Below are 16,000 nucleotides of genomic sequence, written 5' to 3'. Positions count from 1 at the left end.
TGAAAAATATAGTGCACAGTTGCTTGTAGATGTGCTTGTACTTGTGATTACTATGAAATTTATCAAAACATTTACAGAGATGTCTTAAACAGTAAGATAAGTGAAGTTGGGCTTTTAAATTTTTTTTTTTTTTTTGCCATGCTGGGCTTGAGCTCAGAGCCTGAGTGCTGTCCTGGGACTTTCTTAAGGCCAGTGTTCTATCTATTACTTGAGCCTCAGCACCACTCTCGGCTCTTTTCTATGTATGTGGTACTGAGGAATTGAACCCGGGTCTTTGTGCATGCTAGGAAAGCACTGTACCACTAGGCCAAACTCCCAGTCCCATGTTGAGCTAACTTTTAAGTACAAGTTTTATTTTGTGAAACAATATCAAATTATTTTTCCAAGAGGCTTAACCATTTTGTACAATAAACCAGAACTATATGGTAAATTTTTAGTATCTCTTACATAGTCTCACCTAAAATTAAGGTTTTATTTTCGCTTCTCTAATTTGTAGGTCTTTTGTGCTTTACTAGTTAAAGCCTGTGATGAAGGTGCTGAATGGTGAAACTCACATCCTCCTCCCAGTCTTACCTGATGATTCACAGTGAAGTTTTATATTAGTTGTTATTTGTTTCAAAGATATTTGGGGCTGAGGTTTGAATTCAGGAGGTCTGTTTTCCTAATTTTTTTATACTGAATGGGCGGTGAATTTTAACACGCACTTTTGGTTACTAGTTTTTATAATATAAATCTAATGGAAATAAACTTTGCCAGCTTCTAATGCCTATAAAGGTCTTTATTCTCCACCTACTTTTGAGAAATATTTTAAGAACTCAGCAATTGACAGACTTTCATTATTTTTCTGGCTTGTATAGTTTTTGAATATCTTTAAACCATGTGTTTCTCCTGATAGTGTTCTAGTAATTGATTCCAGAGCCTCATGTTCTACCAATGAGCTATATTTCTAGCCTTTTAGTAAGTTTTTCAAAATATATTATGTATAAATTATGGTATATTAAACCAACTTTTTATTTGGTTGACATGAATGTGTATTTATTAGCATTAAAATACTGGAAATGAATACATAAAATTTATGGTGTACAGGAGGCAAAATAACTTCCAAAAATCATTCTGTTCTGCTGACATTAAAACAGAACAGGGCTATGTTGAATTTTATATTGCTATAGTCTGTTTTTAATAAAATGTATTCAATTCCAAATTAATATTCTCATTTTTTATTGTAGTACAATAAATACAGCCTGAAATTTACCATGTGAAGCACTTTTAAGTGTTTATCAGTGGTAAGAAGTTGATAATCTTGTACAATCATGACGCCATTCATCTCTGTAATTCTTAGTGTCATAAAAATCAAACTTCATACTTATTGAATAATAATTACTCTCTCCTTTGAGATCCTGCCTTCATTCTGCCTTTTTGACTTTTCTCCAACTACCATATGTAAATAGAGTCATACAGTCTGTCTTTTATGACTGATGTATTAAACTTAAGAGTATTGCTTTCAAGATTCAGTGTATTTTTTATCATGTCACACTTTCTTGGACTGAATATCCCACTGTATACAGATACCACATTTTCCTATCTATTTACCTATCAATGGAACTTGAATTTTCTCTCCATGTCAGCTACTATGTATAATGCAACTGTGCAAGTGTATAAATAGACGTATTTGAGATCTTGCTCTAAATACAATGCTAAATTGCTAGACCATATACTATTTTTAATTTTTCAGGAACTACATTTTACATTAGTCATACCCTTTTATCTTATCACTTATTATAAGACATGGTGTTTCAATTTTTCATATCCTCTATTATTTGTTGCCTCCTGATCTTTTGTTGTTATCCATCGTAATGTCTGCCAAATGACAGCACTCAGTGATTTTGCTTTGCATGTCCCTAATGATTAGGACTGTTGAGTATTTTCTCAAGTGCTTCTGTGCCATTCTTATATCTTCTCTGTAGGAATGTCTACTCAAGTATCTAGATCATTATTACTTAGTTGTTTGTATTTTTTTGAGTTGTAGTAGTTCCTTATAAATTCTAAATAATCTTTTAGGAAATATATAATTTGCAAATATTTTTTTCCTTTTCTGTAAGTTCCCATTTTACTCTGGCAATAGTTTTTTTTTAACCACAAAATGTTTAATCTTAATTAAGAACAATATGGCTATTATTGGTTGCCTGTGCCTTTGGTGTCATATTCAAGATATCATTGCCATATATGAAAGTTCTAAAGTATGTAACTCTTTTAGAAGAGTTCCCCTTAATTTTCTAAGTTGATATATTATGTATGTATTGCATATAATTGGATTTTTTGTAGCTAAACGTATAATGAATAAAACTACCAAAATACAACATGCATTACATTGCATGTTTACAATTTTGTTGGGAGAAACACTTTCAGTCTAACCATTTTTCAGTAATACAATATATTGTTAAGTATTGTCTTTGTTTTTATAAGTCTTTTAAATGTATACCTTTAAACAAATTATATATACTTGCACATTTATCCTTAGACAGATATTATGTCAAAAATAAGGAAATAATTTCTTGTGATAAACTAATAAAAATTTATCCAAAGAAGTAAACAAATGTTTATGTTTTTGTCGTCTATAATAGTCAGTTCTTAGTAACATAACAGTTAATTTTAGATAGCTTATGTTATGCTAGTTAAGTTTGGTATTAAAATGAAATTTATTTCTTGTTCTTGTTATTTTTCTATGTACATGGTACCAAGGAATTAAACCCCAGGCTTAGTGCATCCTAGGTATGCATCATTCTACCATTAGGCCAGAATCCTGGCCTAATATTTTACATTTTCAAAGGATTACAAGAACAAGACGACATACACCAAAGCAGAACATATAATAAAGACCTTGTTTTAAATTAGTTCTGGACTTGTGGAACATTGGGGAACAAAGAAATGCTAAAAGTGTAAATCACAATTTGAATTATATGCCAAGTATTTTTAGAAGATATTAAGTATTAACTTTCGTGAAAGTTACTTGTGATTGAAAATTATAAAACATAAAATTTATAATTACTGTTTATCTAGCTCATTTCATATATAAGTGAACTGTTTTGATTATGAATAATTATGCATGTAAGAAATAATTGGAACACTTTCCTTTTACATGACAACCGTCATTCAATATGTTTTTTATTATTTGGATATGTAAAATTGTCTACTTTGCTCATGCAGTGACAAGTAGCCATGTGGGATATATAAAATGTAGGAAACAACTTTTCCTTATTTATTTTTGATGCTGGTCATTTGGCTAAAATGCAGAGCTTGGGTGCTGTTCTTGGACTTCAGGCTAACACTCTACCAACTTGAGCTACAACCTCACTTCTGGCTTGTTTGTGGTTAAGTAGAGAGGCTCATGGAATTTCCTGAGTTTCCAGTGATTATTCGTAGCCCAGATTTCTCAGATGCTTGCCTGTTTACCACCAATCTCCCATGCATTTGACCATGCTATATGTATCATGAAGTGATAACCAGATTATTTCCACTCAAGCACAGTGGGGTTTAATAGGAGCTTTTGTACCTAGACTTATGAATACCAATTTGTTCTCAATTATTATTTTTGCTTCTATTATTCCTATGATTTAGCTTCTATTGAATATCCATTGTAGTTCTTAGCTGTTATATTAGCTTTTATTGTTTCACTGAATACTCATTTGGGATTTTTTTGATTTATTTTTTTCTTTCAATGAACAGAGAGGTGACATTTATAATAGCCAGACAGAGAATACTCATTTGTTTTACTCAGTTATTTTAGCTTCTATTGTTTAATGTCTTTATTTGAAAAAAAATCATCTCTATTTAGAAATTATGCTACCTTGCCATATAGTTTAAATTTGCTGCATTGTATTGTTCAGTAATACAATTTAACAATGTTAATTCTAAAATTATCTTTTGATACATAATTTTGATAAGATAAATATATAAACATATATAAGACTTTCTAACTATCCATACTGCTACTATGAATGGTGCGTGGCACGTTAAAGACATCTCAAGTAGGGTAATTTCCTTATAATAATAATGTAATGTTTCACACTGTATTTTTACACTTTAAAGAAATGTTTGATTCTTCTTGGAAATTCTAAAGAGCCTTTAAGTATTACATGTATTCATGGCACTACCTGAAATTTCCTATATTGCTACAACTAATTTAAAAATATTTCACCTTATATATAGCTCCTGAAAAGGGTAGCATTCAACAATGCTATCCAAGTTCATACAAGGTACCAACTCACTAGAGTTAAGTTGATTTTCACATTAGACATCTTTCTTGGTCATTACAGTCAGATGATAAAAGGCATGTTGAGTCAAAGAACATTCATATTCAGAGCTAAAGTCATAGGGTGGGCCATTGTCTGATGACTAAGTGAAAGAAGTTAGTTTTACAGATAAGTGAAAAGATTAAGTAGATACACACTGGAGAAGCAGGAGGCTAATATGCATGAAGCCCTGAGTTTGATTCCTCAGTACCAAATACATAGAAAAAGCCTGGAGTGGTGCTATGGCTCAAGTGATAGAGTGCTAGCTTTGAGCAAAAACATTTCTAAAAGCCCAGGCCCTGGGTTCAAGCCCCAGAACTGGCAAAATATAAAAATAAAAAAATAAGTGAAAACCTCTTTTTGCTCTAAACTCATGATAATTAACTTAACTTGAATATTTTTGCAGAGCCCCAAACTGGAACAAATAATGCTCACATCTAGTAGAGGATCACAATATCTCAAAAGCTTTGCATATTAGGTCCTATAGGATGAGGCTAAATGAAATGAGTTCTAGGATATGGAAAAAAGAGGTTTATCTTTGTGATTGTTGTTGTTAATGTACTATGATATTACTTTTCTCCTTTTTTCCCCTTATGGTTAATCTTATGTGGCTACTGTATCTGGTATACAGTACCCATATTGCATATAGGTTTATTTGTTTATTTGAAATAGGGAAGGGAAGGGGGGAAACAGCAATGATTGGGAGGGACATGGGGACAAAAACATGAGAAGGGGTATCAATATTTGAGAGGTAATGCACCCACTATCTGATGAATGTTACTGTAATCTTTCTATGCATTACCCTGACAATAAAATTTTAAAAAATAATGCTCACAGTATAAAAACAGTTTTGCAAGACTACAAGACTACACTATTCCACGATGGAACATTCAAATGGGAAGTGTGCAAACATACACACCCCTAAATATACTATCTCTACTGATTAAACTAAGGATATTTATTTCTTTATGACTAATGATAATTTAGTCTTATATATCGAAATATTCAATTTCTGTTTCCTGGAATTTAGCACTCATCTGACAAATGGCCATAGATTCAAATTCTTCAGTAAGCTCCTCTCCACTGTTTCAGAGAGGTGCCACATATTCTCTTGGGTACATTCTTCATTGCTTTAGAAAGCCACAAAAATCTAACAATTTTGTATAGCACATATGTTAAATGCTATAAACAAAAATCTTACTGGTCATTCTACAAAATCTTTTTTATATTAAGGAAAACTGAATGAAATCATCATATAAAGAAGCAAAATAAATATATTTTATGATTAGTGAAGTTAGAATAATGATTAGATGAAGAGCCCTTTCTCAGTATCTTTAGTTAGTTAAATTCAATTTTGCTGCCATACACATAAGTATGGGGAAGTCAAAAGCCATATGACTTATTAATCATAAATACTATTTTTCAATCAGTAATATATAATAAAAGGGATAACTGTGTGTTTATTATGAAAATATCCTGAGTTCTACATGTTTTGGAAGCTTTTTTTCTCCAGAGTAAAAGCTGGTAACATTACAACATAGCGATAGCAAGTGGAAAACAAGAGTAAATATTCATGCGTGAAAATGTGGAATATGAAGATATGGCTTAGTAGTAGAGCACATTCTAGGTATTGGATTTGACCCCAGATGGGGTAAACTGAAGAAGAGGTAAGGGTACACATTGTTGTTTTTTTTGTTTTTTTTTTCCTTTTCCATATTTTTTATTGTAATTAGTAAAAGGGTTACATGATATTTGCCAGATAGAAGGTGCATTAATTCACATACATTGATACCCTTTCACATGTCTTGGTACCCATTTCCCTCCCCCCCCACACACCCCACCGGTCTTGGTTTTCCCCCCTTCCCTATCAAATTTCAAATATCCAAATACAAAGAAATTCAATATATCAGATAACAAAGTGAGATACTATACCAATATGAGATAACCAAGGGACAGCAAAGGAGATGAGAGACAACATAGTACATTAAGGACAACAATCATTCATTATATGGCTTTTGTTTCAATATCCTGGAGGTCCTTTCAATTAGCTTCACATTATATGGCCTTACGTATCAAGATTTTGCTCTATTGCAGATCTCTGCTAGTAGAGCCCAAGGTTTCTACTGATTATGACGAATGAGGGAAACCATTGAGCCTAAGTTCCTTTGAGTCTGGCTTTCTTCACTTAATATGATTTTTTTCTAAGTCTTTCCATTTCCTAACAAATGGGGCGATGTCATTCTTTCTGACAGCAGCAAAGAATTCCATTGTGTACAAATACCACAACTTGTTGATCCACTCATCAACTGAGGGACATCTCGGTTGGTTCCATATCTTTGCTATGGTGAATAGTGCTGCAATGAACATTGTTGTGCAAGTGGATTTAGTATGTCCTGGTTTCTGGATGGTTGGGTAAATGCCAAGTAGTGGAATTGCTGGGTCACAGGGGAGTTCTATGTTTACTGAGGCACTGCCACACTGCTTTCCATAGTGGTTGAACGAGTTTGCACTCCCACCAACAAGAAAGGCAAATAACTATACAGAATGAACTTGAGATGCATGTACTAGCAAACTCTTGGCTATGAACAGCTACTCAGCATTTGAAATTTGTATGGTGGAACATAAAATTATATCAATCTTTGCCTGTCTTCAAAATTTACCAACAATAGTCAGTAAAATATAATGTTGTATCCAAGTATAGGGGAAATACTGAATATTTGTTACATAATAATATGTAAATTATACAAAGCAATGCAATAATAATGTATTCTCTATGTACATGTGGAGAAAAATTTTATAGATGAGTAAAATACTGCAGATGCATAGAACAGAAGACATTAATTTGGCTTTCTGACCTTGAAACAAGACTCAAGGATGAGTATAAATTTGTAGTGAGAAAAAAGAAAGAGGATGCTGATCAGGAATAAGAATTATACATAAACAACTAGCCAGGCCCAGTGGCTAATTCCTGTAATCCTAGCTACTCAGGAGGCTGAGATTTGAGGATTGAGGTTCAAAACCAGCCTGGCACTCATGAGACTCATCTCCAATTAGATACTAGAAAACTGAAAGTGGCACTGTGACTCCAGAGGTAGGAGCTGAAGAGCTCAGGGACAGCATACAGGCCCAGAGTTCAAACCCCACAACTGGCAAAAAAAAAAAAAAAAGAGTTATACATAAAGAAAGAAATGTGACGATATCCAAATTGCTTACACGTTCAAGGAATATCTTCTATTACAAAAAGATACTGAGCTGCCAAATGTAAAGGAGATTATGACCAAATTCTGAGTGATACTAAATTACTAAATGCCATTTTGTTATACAGAAATAATTTCTATATATTTGGACTGCATAGACTAGTAAATAGCTTAAAATTGCCAACATTTCATTTTGCTAACTAATGGCATTTGAAAGGAAAACTCACAATTTAAAAACCTACCATGTGGGCCAGGAGTTTGGCCTAGTGTTAGCGTGCTTGCCTAGCATGCACGAAGACCTGGGTTCAATTCCTCGGTACCACATACATAGAAAAAAGCCGGAAATGGTGCTGAGGCTCAAGTGGTAGAGCTCTAGCCTTGAGAAAGTCCACGGAGAGTGCTCAGGCCCTGAGCACTGGCAAAAAAACCCCCAAAAAACAACAAAAAAAACCCCTACCATGTGATAAACATTTTTAAAAATGACATTTTAAGTATCAGCTCAGAATGACATGAATATTGTACCTATATAGCATTAAAACTGGATGTATTAAAATCATTTGAGTATAAAAAATCATAAAATTGTTCTGAGCTAGACAATCCCATAATAAATTAACAATATTACTTGTTTCAGTATCTAATTTCTAGCCTACTGACTTTCTAAATTATCCATATTTAGCTTTATGTAGTATTATCTATCAGTGGAGATTTACTGTTAATACTGTTTCAATTCAATCTACAATAGATGAGGTAAACATAGAGAGGTCCTAAACATAGTTCTTAGGTATTCAATCATTTTCTTTATCTTTTCTGTTTTGTGAAAGAATTCTAAAGCTGAGATGCCTAATAATGGAAAATTCTGCAAAGGAGGTTACACATGGGTATTCTGACTGACCAATATACAATCATTAAAATTTTTCTGAGAGTAATTCCAAAGAACATCATCATAGACGTTTTAGGAACTAGTAATGTAAGTCTTACAACTTTACCTAATTCTTCCCCTTCTTTCGAATCAAGACAACTCAGTAAACAATTTGTGACTTAGTTTTAGAAATAATGTGAGACCCATTCCTGATATTGTTACTACTACAGTAACTATTCTAAATTTTATTTTTATCCTTGTACAGTTTATGGATTTCTGTCAATTTTAGAAAAAACAGAAATGAATAAAATAAGAGGAAATAGTTATGAATTGTTTTTCAATTAATGTTTATTAAAAATTTTTGAATTGTAAAAATCATGTCAGGAAAGTATTAAAATATAAATAACAGTGTTTTGTATTAAAGTATAAATAACATGTAACTATAAGGAAATGAAAAGAATAGAAACAAAAGAAAGTAAAAAAATTACTCTGTAAAAATCTGGTGTTTTTGGAATATATAACTTTCAAGGACTCCATTTATCTATCTTAATATTTATTTCATGTTGTATGGCTTTTTATGGATCTAGGCTCTAAATTATTTCTCATCAAATCATTATAAACATCAAAACTGAATGCTAAATATTAAAAATATTATTTACATTAATGGTGATTTTAATAACAAGTAGATAAATTTTGGAATAAAAAGCTATCTGAAAAGAATAAGTATATTTTGCATAAAGTTCAAGGTATTAGTTTAGTATTTGGTTGGAAATATTTATATGAGGTAGGTCTGGAATTCTGAAAACATAGTGAGGTGGTACAGTAATCAAGGAGAACCAAGAAAACACAAACTAAGCTTTCATAAATGTGATGAAGAAGAGGCTTTAGTAATAGGCAGGAATAAGACCAGGAATTAACAGTTACTTTGAGTCTATCAGAGGCTTACATGCTCAAAGGAGTCTCATAACTATATCTTGTGTATTGTTTTATTATATGTATGCATACATATACGCATCTATAGATATTTATATTTATTGACTTGTAGCTATTCATTTTTACTCTGTTCCTAGAAGTAGAGTTAAAGCTTTTAACTTTTGGTATTAAGCATGCAAATAATTCGTATTTTCTGAATAAATCTATGAACAGCCATTTTTGTTAAGTCCTAGACATGTGGAACAAAGATATTTAAATTATGGGCACAACCTGTGGTCAACCTACCAGGTACAGTGGCTCATGCCTTTAACCTTAGCTGTTCAAGAGTCTGAGATCAGAGGATCTCAGCTCAAAGCCAGCCCAGGCACTAAAGTCCATGAGATTCTTATCTCTAATTACACATTAGAAAACTGGAAGTGGCACTGTGGCTCAAGGTGTAGGGTGGTAGCCTTGAGTTGAAGAGCTCTGGGACAGCACTCTCAAGCCGAGAGTCCAAGGCCCCATGACCAACATTAAAAAACAAAAACAAAAACAAAACAAAACAAAAAAACTGTGAAATCTAAGGACTTGTAAAATTTGATACTAGATATTTTTAAATCACTGCAATTCTTCTCGCAGTACTGTTCTCAGGAGAATTTTCTACTTCACTTTGTAAATGGAAGTAATAAAAATAACAGCAACAATAGTAATACCCATAAAGAAATTCTACTCTTTTTGAAACTCAGTACTCCTTCAGGTACCTCTCTTGGTTGCCCTTTCCAGTTCCTTCTGCTCAAGCCACAATTTTCCTCTTCAATATTGTCACTTAGGAGCCTTTGCTCACAGAACAGTATACAAAATTCATTATGCAATTTAATTCTTTCCATGCTGTCAGTGATTCCACTGTACAGAAATGAAACTAAAGTACCAAGCAGCAGAGTAATTCATAAAGGCACAGAGCAAGGCAGTGGAGCCATAGGCTGTTATTTATCACTATTTTACATCAGAAAAACACCGTGCAGAAGCAGTAGACACAAAATGACAAAACAGATACAGAACATTCTTACTTCCCTAGTAAATCAAGGTAAAATCCAAAGTAGTACCTTATGGCAGCTAACTGTAAAGCCACCATTTACCTACTGGATCATCTTACTATTGATTTCCCCTTTCTGAAGCCCACAGAAGTCATAAAATTAAACTTTTTAAAAAAAGAAATAAAATTTTGGTTAGCTACAATTTTCAAAGCTACTCTCTTGATACAGTTGCATGAATTGAATCTTCACCACAATAAATTTCTCTCCTTTGCCTCAAACTGCTTAAGCTGTTAGGCAGAAGCTAGGACTCCACCAATTTCCAGCTCAGTTTTTCTATTCACTTTAACTCTCAATTAAAAGTGCTACATGAATACGAAAAGTTATATAAAGAAGCATGACTCTCAGATTCAAAAGGAAGTTTTAGAGAACATTGTTTAGTAACACACTATCCTAAAAGGAGGATAGTAGTAGCCCTGATAAGAAAGAAAACAGAAGCCAGAACTTTCCATTCCACGACTTTATACAGTTATTTGTTTTCAAATACTGTCGCAGCAAAAATGTCATTTAAAAACGATCAAAGAGAAACAATATTTAAATTTTTACTAGAATTTGTGGATGCGTTATCTTTACATTATTTTGTCTCTCTGTATATATTCTTCTAGAAGCAAAACTTATGCTATGATTAATGATACATTATAGAAAACTAAAATAATTAAAATAGAGAAATCATACCTTCTATCAAAAGCTCTTGTCCATGACTGCCAAGAAGTGTACGAGATAGGAATGGGGCAAAGTCTACAAAAATTTCACGAAGAAGAGGAGCAACTTTTTCTAAAGCTCTTTCAAGTTTTGCAGTGATGCTGTTGAAATTAAGACATAAAGACTAATAAATATAATTCAATATAAAATGTTAAACTTAACTTCTAAGTTTAAATCGTCACCATTTATTAACCTCCAGATCTAGCCCATGGAATAATAAAGTTTCCCTACAGAAGGGACAATGTACAGTTTCAAAGTCATAAGGCTACTCAAAAGATTCCAGATTAGGATGACTATGCTATAAAAAGGAACGAGAGTTGTGCCATCTCAAAGTGTCAGAGTATATTCATAGTTTTGTAAGTTGAAAGAAAGTTTTTTACATATCTCATATGTTTACCCCCTAAAAATGTGAGCACCTATATTAATATATATGGTTATACTCAAATTGCAAGAAATTTAACTCTTGTTCTCAAGAAGGAATTCCTAAAAAACTGAACAGCTAAGGAAGTAACTAGAATTTGGTCAAATTGCTTTGCAAAAGTAAGCATTTTGTGTTTTATAAGCACATATACTTTCTTTTATAATTTTCTGCATTATGTATATTGATCAGTATTGAATTTTAAGTTACTGATTTTACATGAATACTCTGTGGTACTCGTAATAGTTTAATGGGATATTTAAAAATGGGGGAAGAAAACATTCTACTTAGGTGAATATATAATTTGATTACCGATCTCTCTCTCTCTCAGAAATATGTTACTCAGGTCATAGGTCAGTGGCCCATGCCTGTAATTCTAGCTACTCAAGAGACTGATGCTTAGAAGATCATGATTCCAAGCTAGCCCAGGCAGCAGTATCCTGAAGTATCCTGGTTTCATGAGAACTTCATCTCTAAAAAACTCCAGCAAAATTGCCAGACTAGAGTTGTGGCTCATATGATAGAACAACAGCATGAGCAAGAGGGCAATGGGAACAAAAATTCTGAGTTCAAGCCCCAGTACTGACCGTTGGAAACAGAAACAACAACAACAAACAACAACAACAACAACAAGGATGTGTTCTTTAGAGAAAAAATTGCCTGGAATTCTTGCTCTACTAGATGCAAGCTAGATAATTGTGGGTACATTAGACTTTCTACGTCTGCAATGTTAGGGTACTGAGAGCTCCCTGAGGATTAAAAACACTATGCCATGTAAAGTTCGTGGGAAAATATCTAGTACACACAGAGAGATCAATGTTAGTTTTTATCAGTTATGGAAGATGTGAGGCCAATAGTTTAGAGCTTCTTCTGCACAAAAGACAAGAATATTAAGATATCAATGTTTCAAAATATATTTTTCCACATCTAGATCTAAGGAAACTCTTAAAAATAAAACAAGAAAGTATCTAACTATGGAATAATTTGTAATATATTACTAACATTTAAAACTGTACTTTGGCATGGGCTTTATTTAAGAACTTCATTGGAATTAAGGAGTAATCTGAATTCCTTAAATTGGAAACAGCAAGCTTGCTACCAGAACTTCTATTTAACTTTGTCTACACTTTTTTTTGCCAGTCCTGGGTTTGGGCTCAGGGCCTGAGCTTTGTCCTTAGGTTTTCTCAAAGCTAGAGCTCTACCATTTAAGTCACAGTACCACTTCTGGCATTTTTTCTATGTATGTGGTACCAAGGAATTGAACCTGGGTCTTCGTGCATGATAGGCAAGTATCTACCACTAGGTCAAATTCCCGGCCCAACTTTGTCTACTCTTAATTGGCTCAACAACATTAGAGAAAGAAGCCAACATGGAATAAACTGGGGCTTGCACACTTCTACAAACACTTGAAGAAAATGCTCTGAACAGACATCTGACAAGAAAAATAAAATGAGTGGAAAGGGGATAGGCAGACTGAAGACCCAAGTTTGTAGTATCTATTGCACATTGTTATTCCTAAGGCAATCACCTACTTTAAAACCAAGGTTAGAAGGACTGATGAAAAATATTAGTGTTCCCCTCTTACCCTTCCTCCAATTCTGATTCAGCAGAGCTAGGAGTACAATGAGACCGTGTACTTCCAACAAATTCTCTGACACTGATAATGCTGATCCGAATAGACTTTGAGACTGACTGCTTTAAAATGGAATTATTTAAATTAAAAATTATTTTAATTTAAATTAATTTTAAGGCTAGCACAAAAGGAAATCAATATCCCTTGCTCCCTAAAAAATATCTCCAGTTGCCTGAAGTCACAGACTAACCATCAGCACAGTAAATTTCCTCTGACTTTAATAAACACAAATAAAACTTCTTTTACTGCTTCCATGATCCTGTCTTGTGACTTACCAGCTAAATGAATCCTCTCTATGAAGAAATGATAAGTAAAAACTGCCAAGAGTGAGCCTATAAGAAAACTCTACCTAATTATTAGAAGCATGAATATTTATTTTTGTTTGAAATTAACAAAAGGAATAAAAATTACTTTTCAGAACAATTCTGGATTCATGAAAACTCATATCTTAACTATACTTTTTTAAATTTACTAACTTTTTTTGTAGGGCAGTTCTCAAAAGGTAGAGCACTTGCCTATGAATGCCCTAGTTTCAAACTACAATTCTGAAAAAAGAAGTAATGTATTCAGATCCAGAAGAAGTAATGCAATTAAAAGAACAGATCTAATATTCAAAAAAAGTACAGAATCTGATGGTTTTACAGACAAATTTGATAGGACCTTTAAAAGACAATTAATATTCCTTAAACTCTTTAATGAGATAGGAAGGATAGAACACCACTGAAATCATTCTATGAAGCCAGCATTCTACCCTGGAGGCTGAGATGTGAGGATCACAGTTTCAAACGAGGCTAGAAAGAAAGACCCTGAGACTCTAATTAACCACACATGTATACAAAAAGAACCAGAAGTAGAGCAGTGGCTCAAGTGGTAGAGTATCAGTCATGACAGTAAAAGAGTTTAATTAATAGCTATTCTGTACACCAACAAGAGAAGATTAATACAAAACTGAACTCAGGTGATATTTCTGTATACTACTACATCAGTTGATATTTATTTAGTTAGTTAGTTAAATTTTTTTTGGTGTTTATTGCTGAACTCTGGGGTTTGGGCACTTCCCTGAGCTTTTATACTCAAGGCGAATACTCTACCACTTGAGCCACTGTGGTTCTACTTATGACTTTTTCTTGTAGTTTACAGGATATTAAAGTCTCACAGATCGCACTTTCATTCCCTGGAAAGCTCTATGGAAAGCTGTGGAATGATGTCTCACAGCTAAATTCTTCCCTTCAAGGAAGCTACTTTACCTAAGGTCAGATACTACAATATAAGTCATTTGGTCATGAGAAAAAAAACAAACTTGGTATATTGTGTATACATTTATTTGTTTCTTTGAAATAGGGAAGGGGGAAAACAAGATGACTGGGAAGGGGAAGGGGGAGGGGAAGGGGGACAAAAACATGAGAAGGGGTATTAAGGTTTGAGAAACAATGCAACCAGTACCTGATGAATGTAATTGTAACTCCTCTATAGATTACCCCGACAACAAAATATAATTTTAAAAAAAAAGAACAAAACACCCTTAACTCAACTGAGAATACCATATCTTTGGATACTTCCAACCTTAAAGCATTCCTTAAACAACACTGGGATCTTTCTTAAAATTGTATCACTTTTCCCTAAGATAACTCTCTTTTCCCACACTGTCCAAACAGGCTATGGAGAACATTCTATTGTAAACCATCCGTGCTTTATCTATGAATTTGGTTCCTTAGGTAGTAGTAAAGGAGAATTCTTAGTAAAGTACTTAGTTCATATGACAGTTTTGAAAATATAAGTTGAAAACCATAAATTAAGAACTTGAACATCTAAGAAGAAACAGAGGGTTTCTACTTGTAATAAATAATAATTGAGTCACTCTTGCAATAACTATAAGAAAAAGCCAAATAATCCACAAAGTCATAACTCTGTTAGGACTCATCAGAAAATAGGGTGTCAGCCACTAGTCTTGAAGTCTGAAACTCAAAAGAAAGACAGGAATAGGAATCTCCAAGGAGGAATGGAATACAGGACCTTGTTTAGCAGGAATAAATAGCAAATGCTCGTCAGTGTATATGCTGCTAAGATTTCATCTAAACTTTTAAATTAATTTATAAGTAAATGTGAAGTAATATGAGAAATATAGAATTATAAAAATATAAAATTATCAGAGTTGAAGACACAGTGGAATTCGCAGACTTCTCAAAATCCTCACTAATAATGGGATATAGCACAAAAGATTTCTTTACTTCCATAGGGTAAGAGGAAGAAGTAACTCTGGAGAAAAGGCAGAAGGCATTGCCTCCATCCTTCTCCCAGTCTCCTTAACTGAACTATAAGCCTCAAGGACCTGAAGAAAGACAGCAGACCCTATCATTTTCAGAAGACCGGGGAATGTCTATTTAAAGAAGAAGGAATATTATTATTTTTCTGCCTTGGGACAGACAGGAAAACATCTTGAAACCTCATTGTTTCCAAGTAATTAAGCACCCAATTTTAAGAACCAGAATAGCACATAAGTCAAACTGAGACTGAACCAAGAAAATAAGGAACCATATGAACTCAGGACAATGCCTTTAAGCACAAGAAGTATTAGCAGCCTATTGAATCAAAAAGAAAACAATCCCTGCTTGAAGCTTGGCTAGAATGTTTCAACCCTTGACACTAGAGAACAGCAGAAGTAGACATAGGCCCACTATAAACAAATGTTATTGTAAGTCACTGCCATCTTGCATGCAATGTCCACTTTTTAAACAAGTAACTACTGTTAAGAATTAATAGTTGAAAAGGTGGATGCCATATACAATTAGATAGGGAAATAATGCAAAATTTAAAGCAAACTTGCATAATATATAAACAATATAAAATGTGCCATTGCATAATGTGAAATTTTTGAAAATAAAATCTTGGGTGGAGTTCT

At 33.2% G+C, this 16,000-nt stretch overlaps 1 protein-coding gene across 5 annotated transcripts in view; it reads right to left on the bottom strand.

Moving 5' to 3' along the window:
• Nbea (neurobeachin) overlaps positions 1-16,000 on the bottom strand; it is a 496,782-nt gene that overhangs the window by 304,835 nt on the left and 175,947 nt on the right. For all 5 annotated transcript variants that reach the window (XM_090342258.1, XM_090342251.1, XM_090342252.1 and 2 more), the window contains one exon: positions 11,024-11,151. In XM_090342258.1, the coding sequence (XP_090198384.1) occupies positions 11,024-11,151 (128 nt within the window). The remainder of the gene's footprint in view (positions 1-11,023; positions 11,152-16,000) is intronic.

Source organism: Megascapheus bottae, chromosome 11, assembly GCF_031878675.1.
Source record: "Megascapheus bottae isolate mThoBot1 chromosome 11, mThoBot2.hap1, whole genome shotgun sequence".
Taxonomy (NCBI): Eukaryota; Metazoa; Chordata; class Mammalia; order Rodentia; family Geomyidae; genus Megascapheus; species Megascapheus bottae.
The sequence above is the reverse complement of the archived record's forward strand: the minus strand, read 5'-3'. Positions and strand labels throughout refer to the sequence as shown.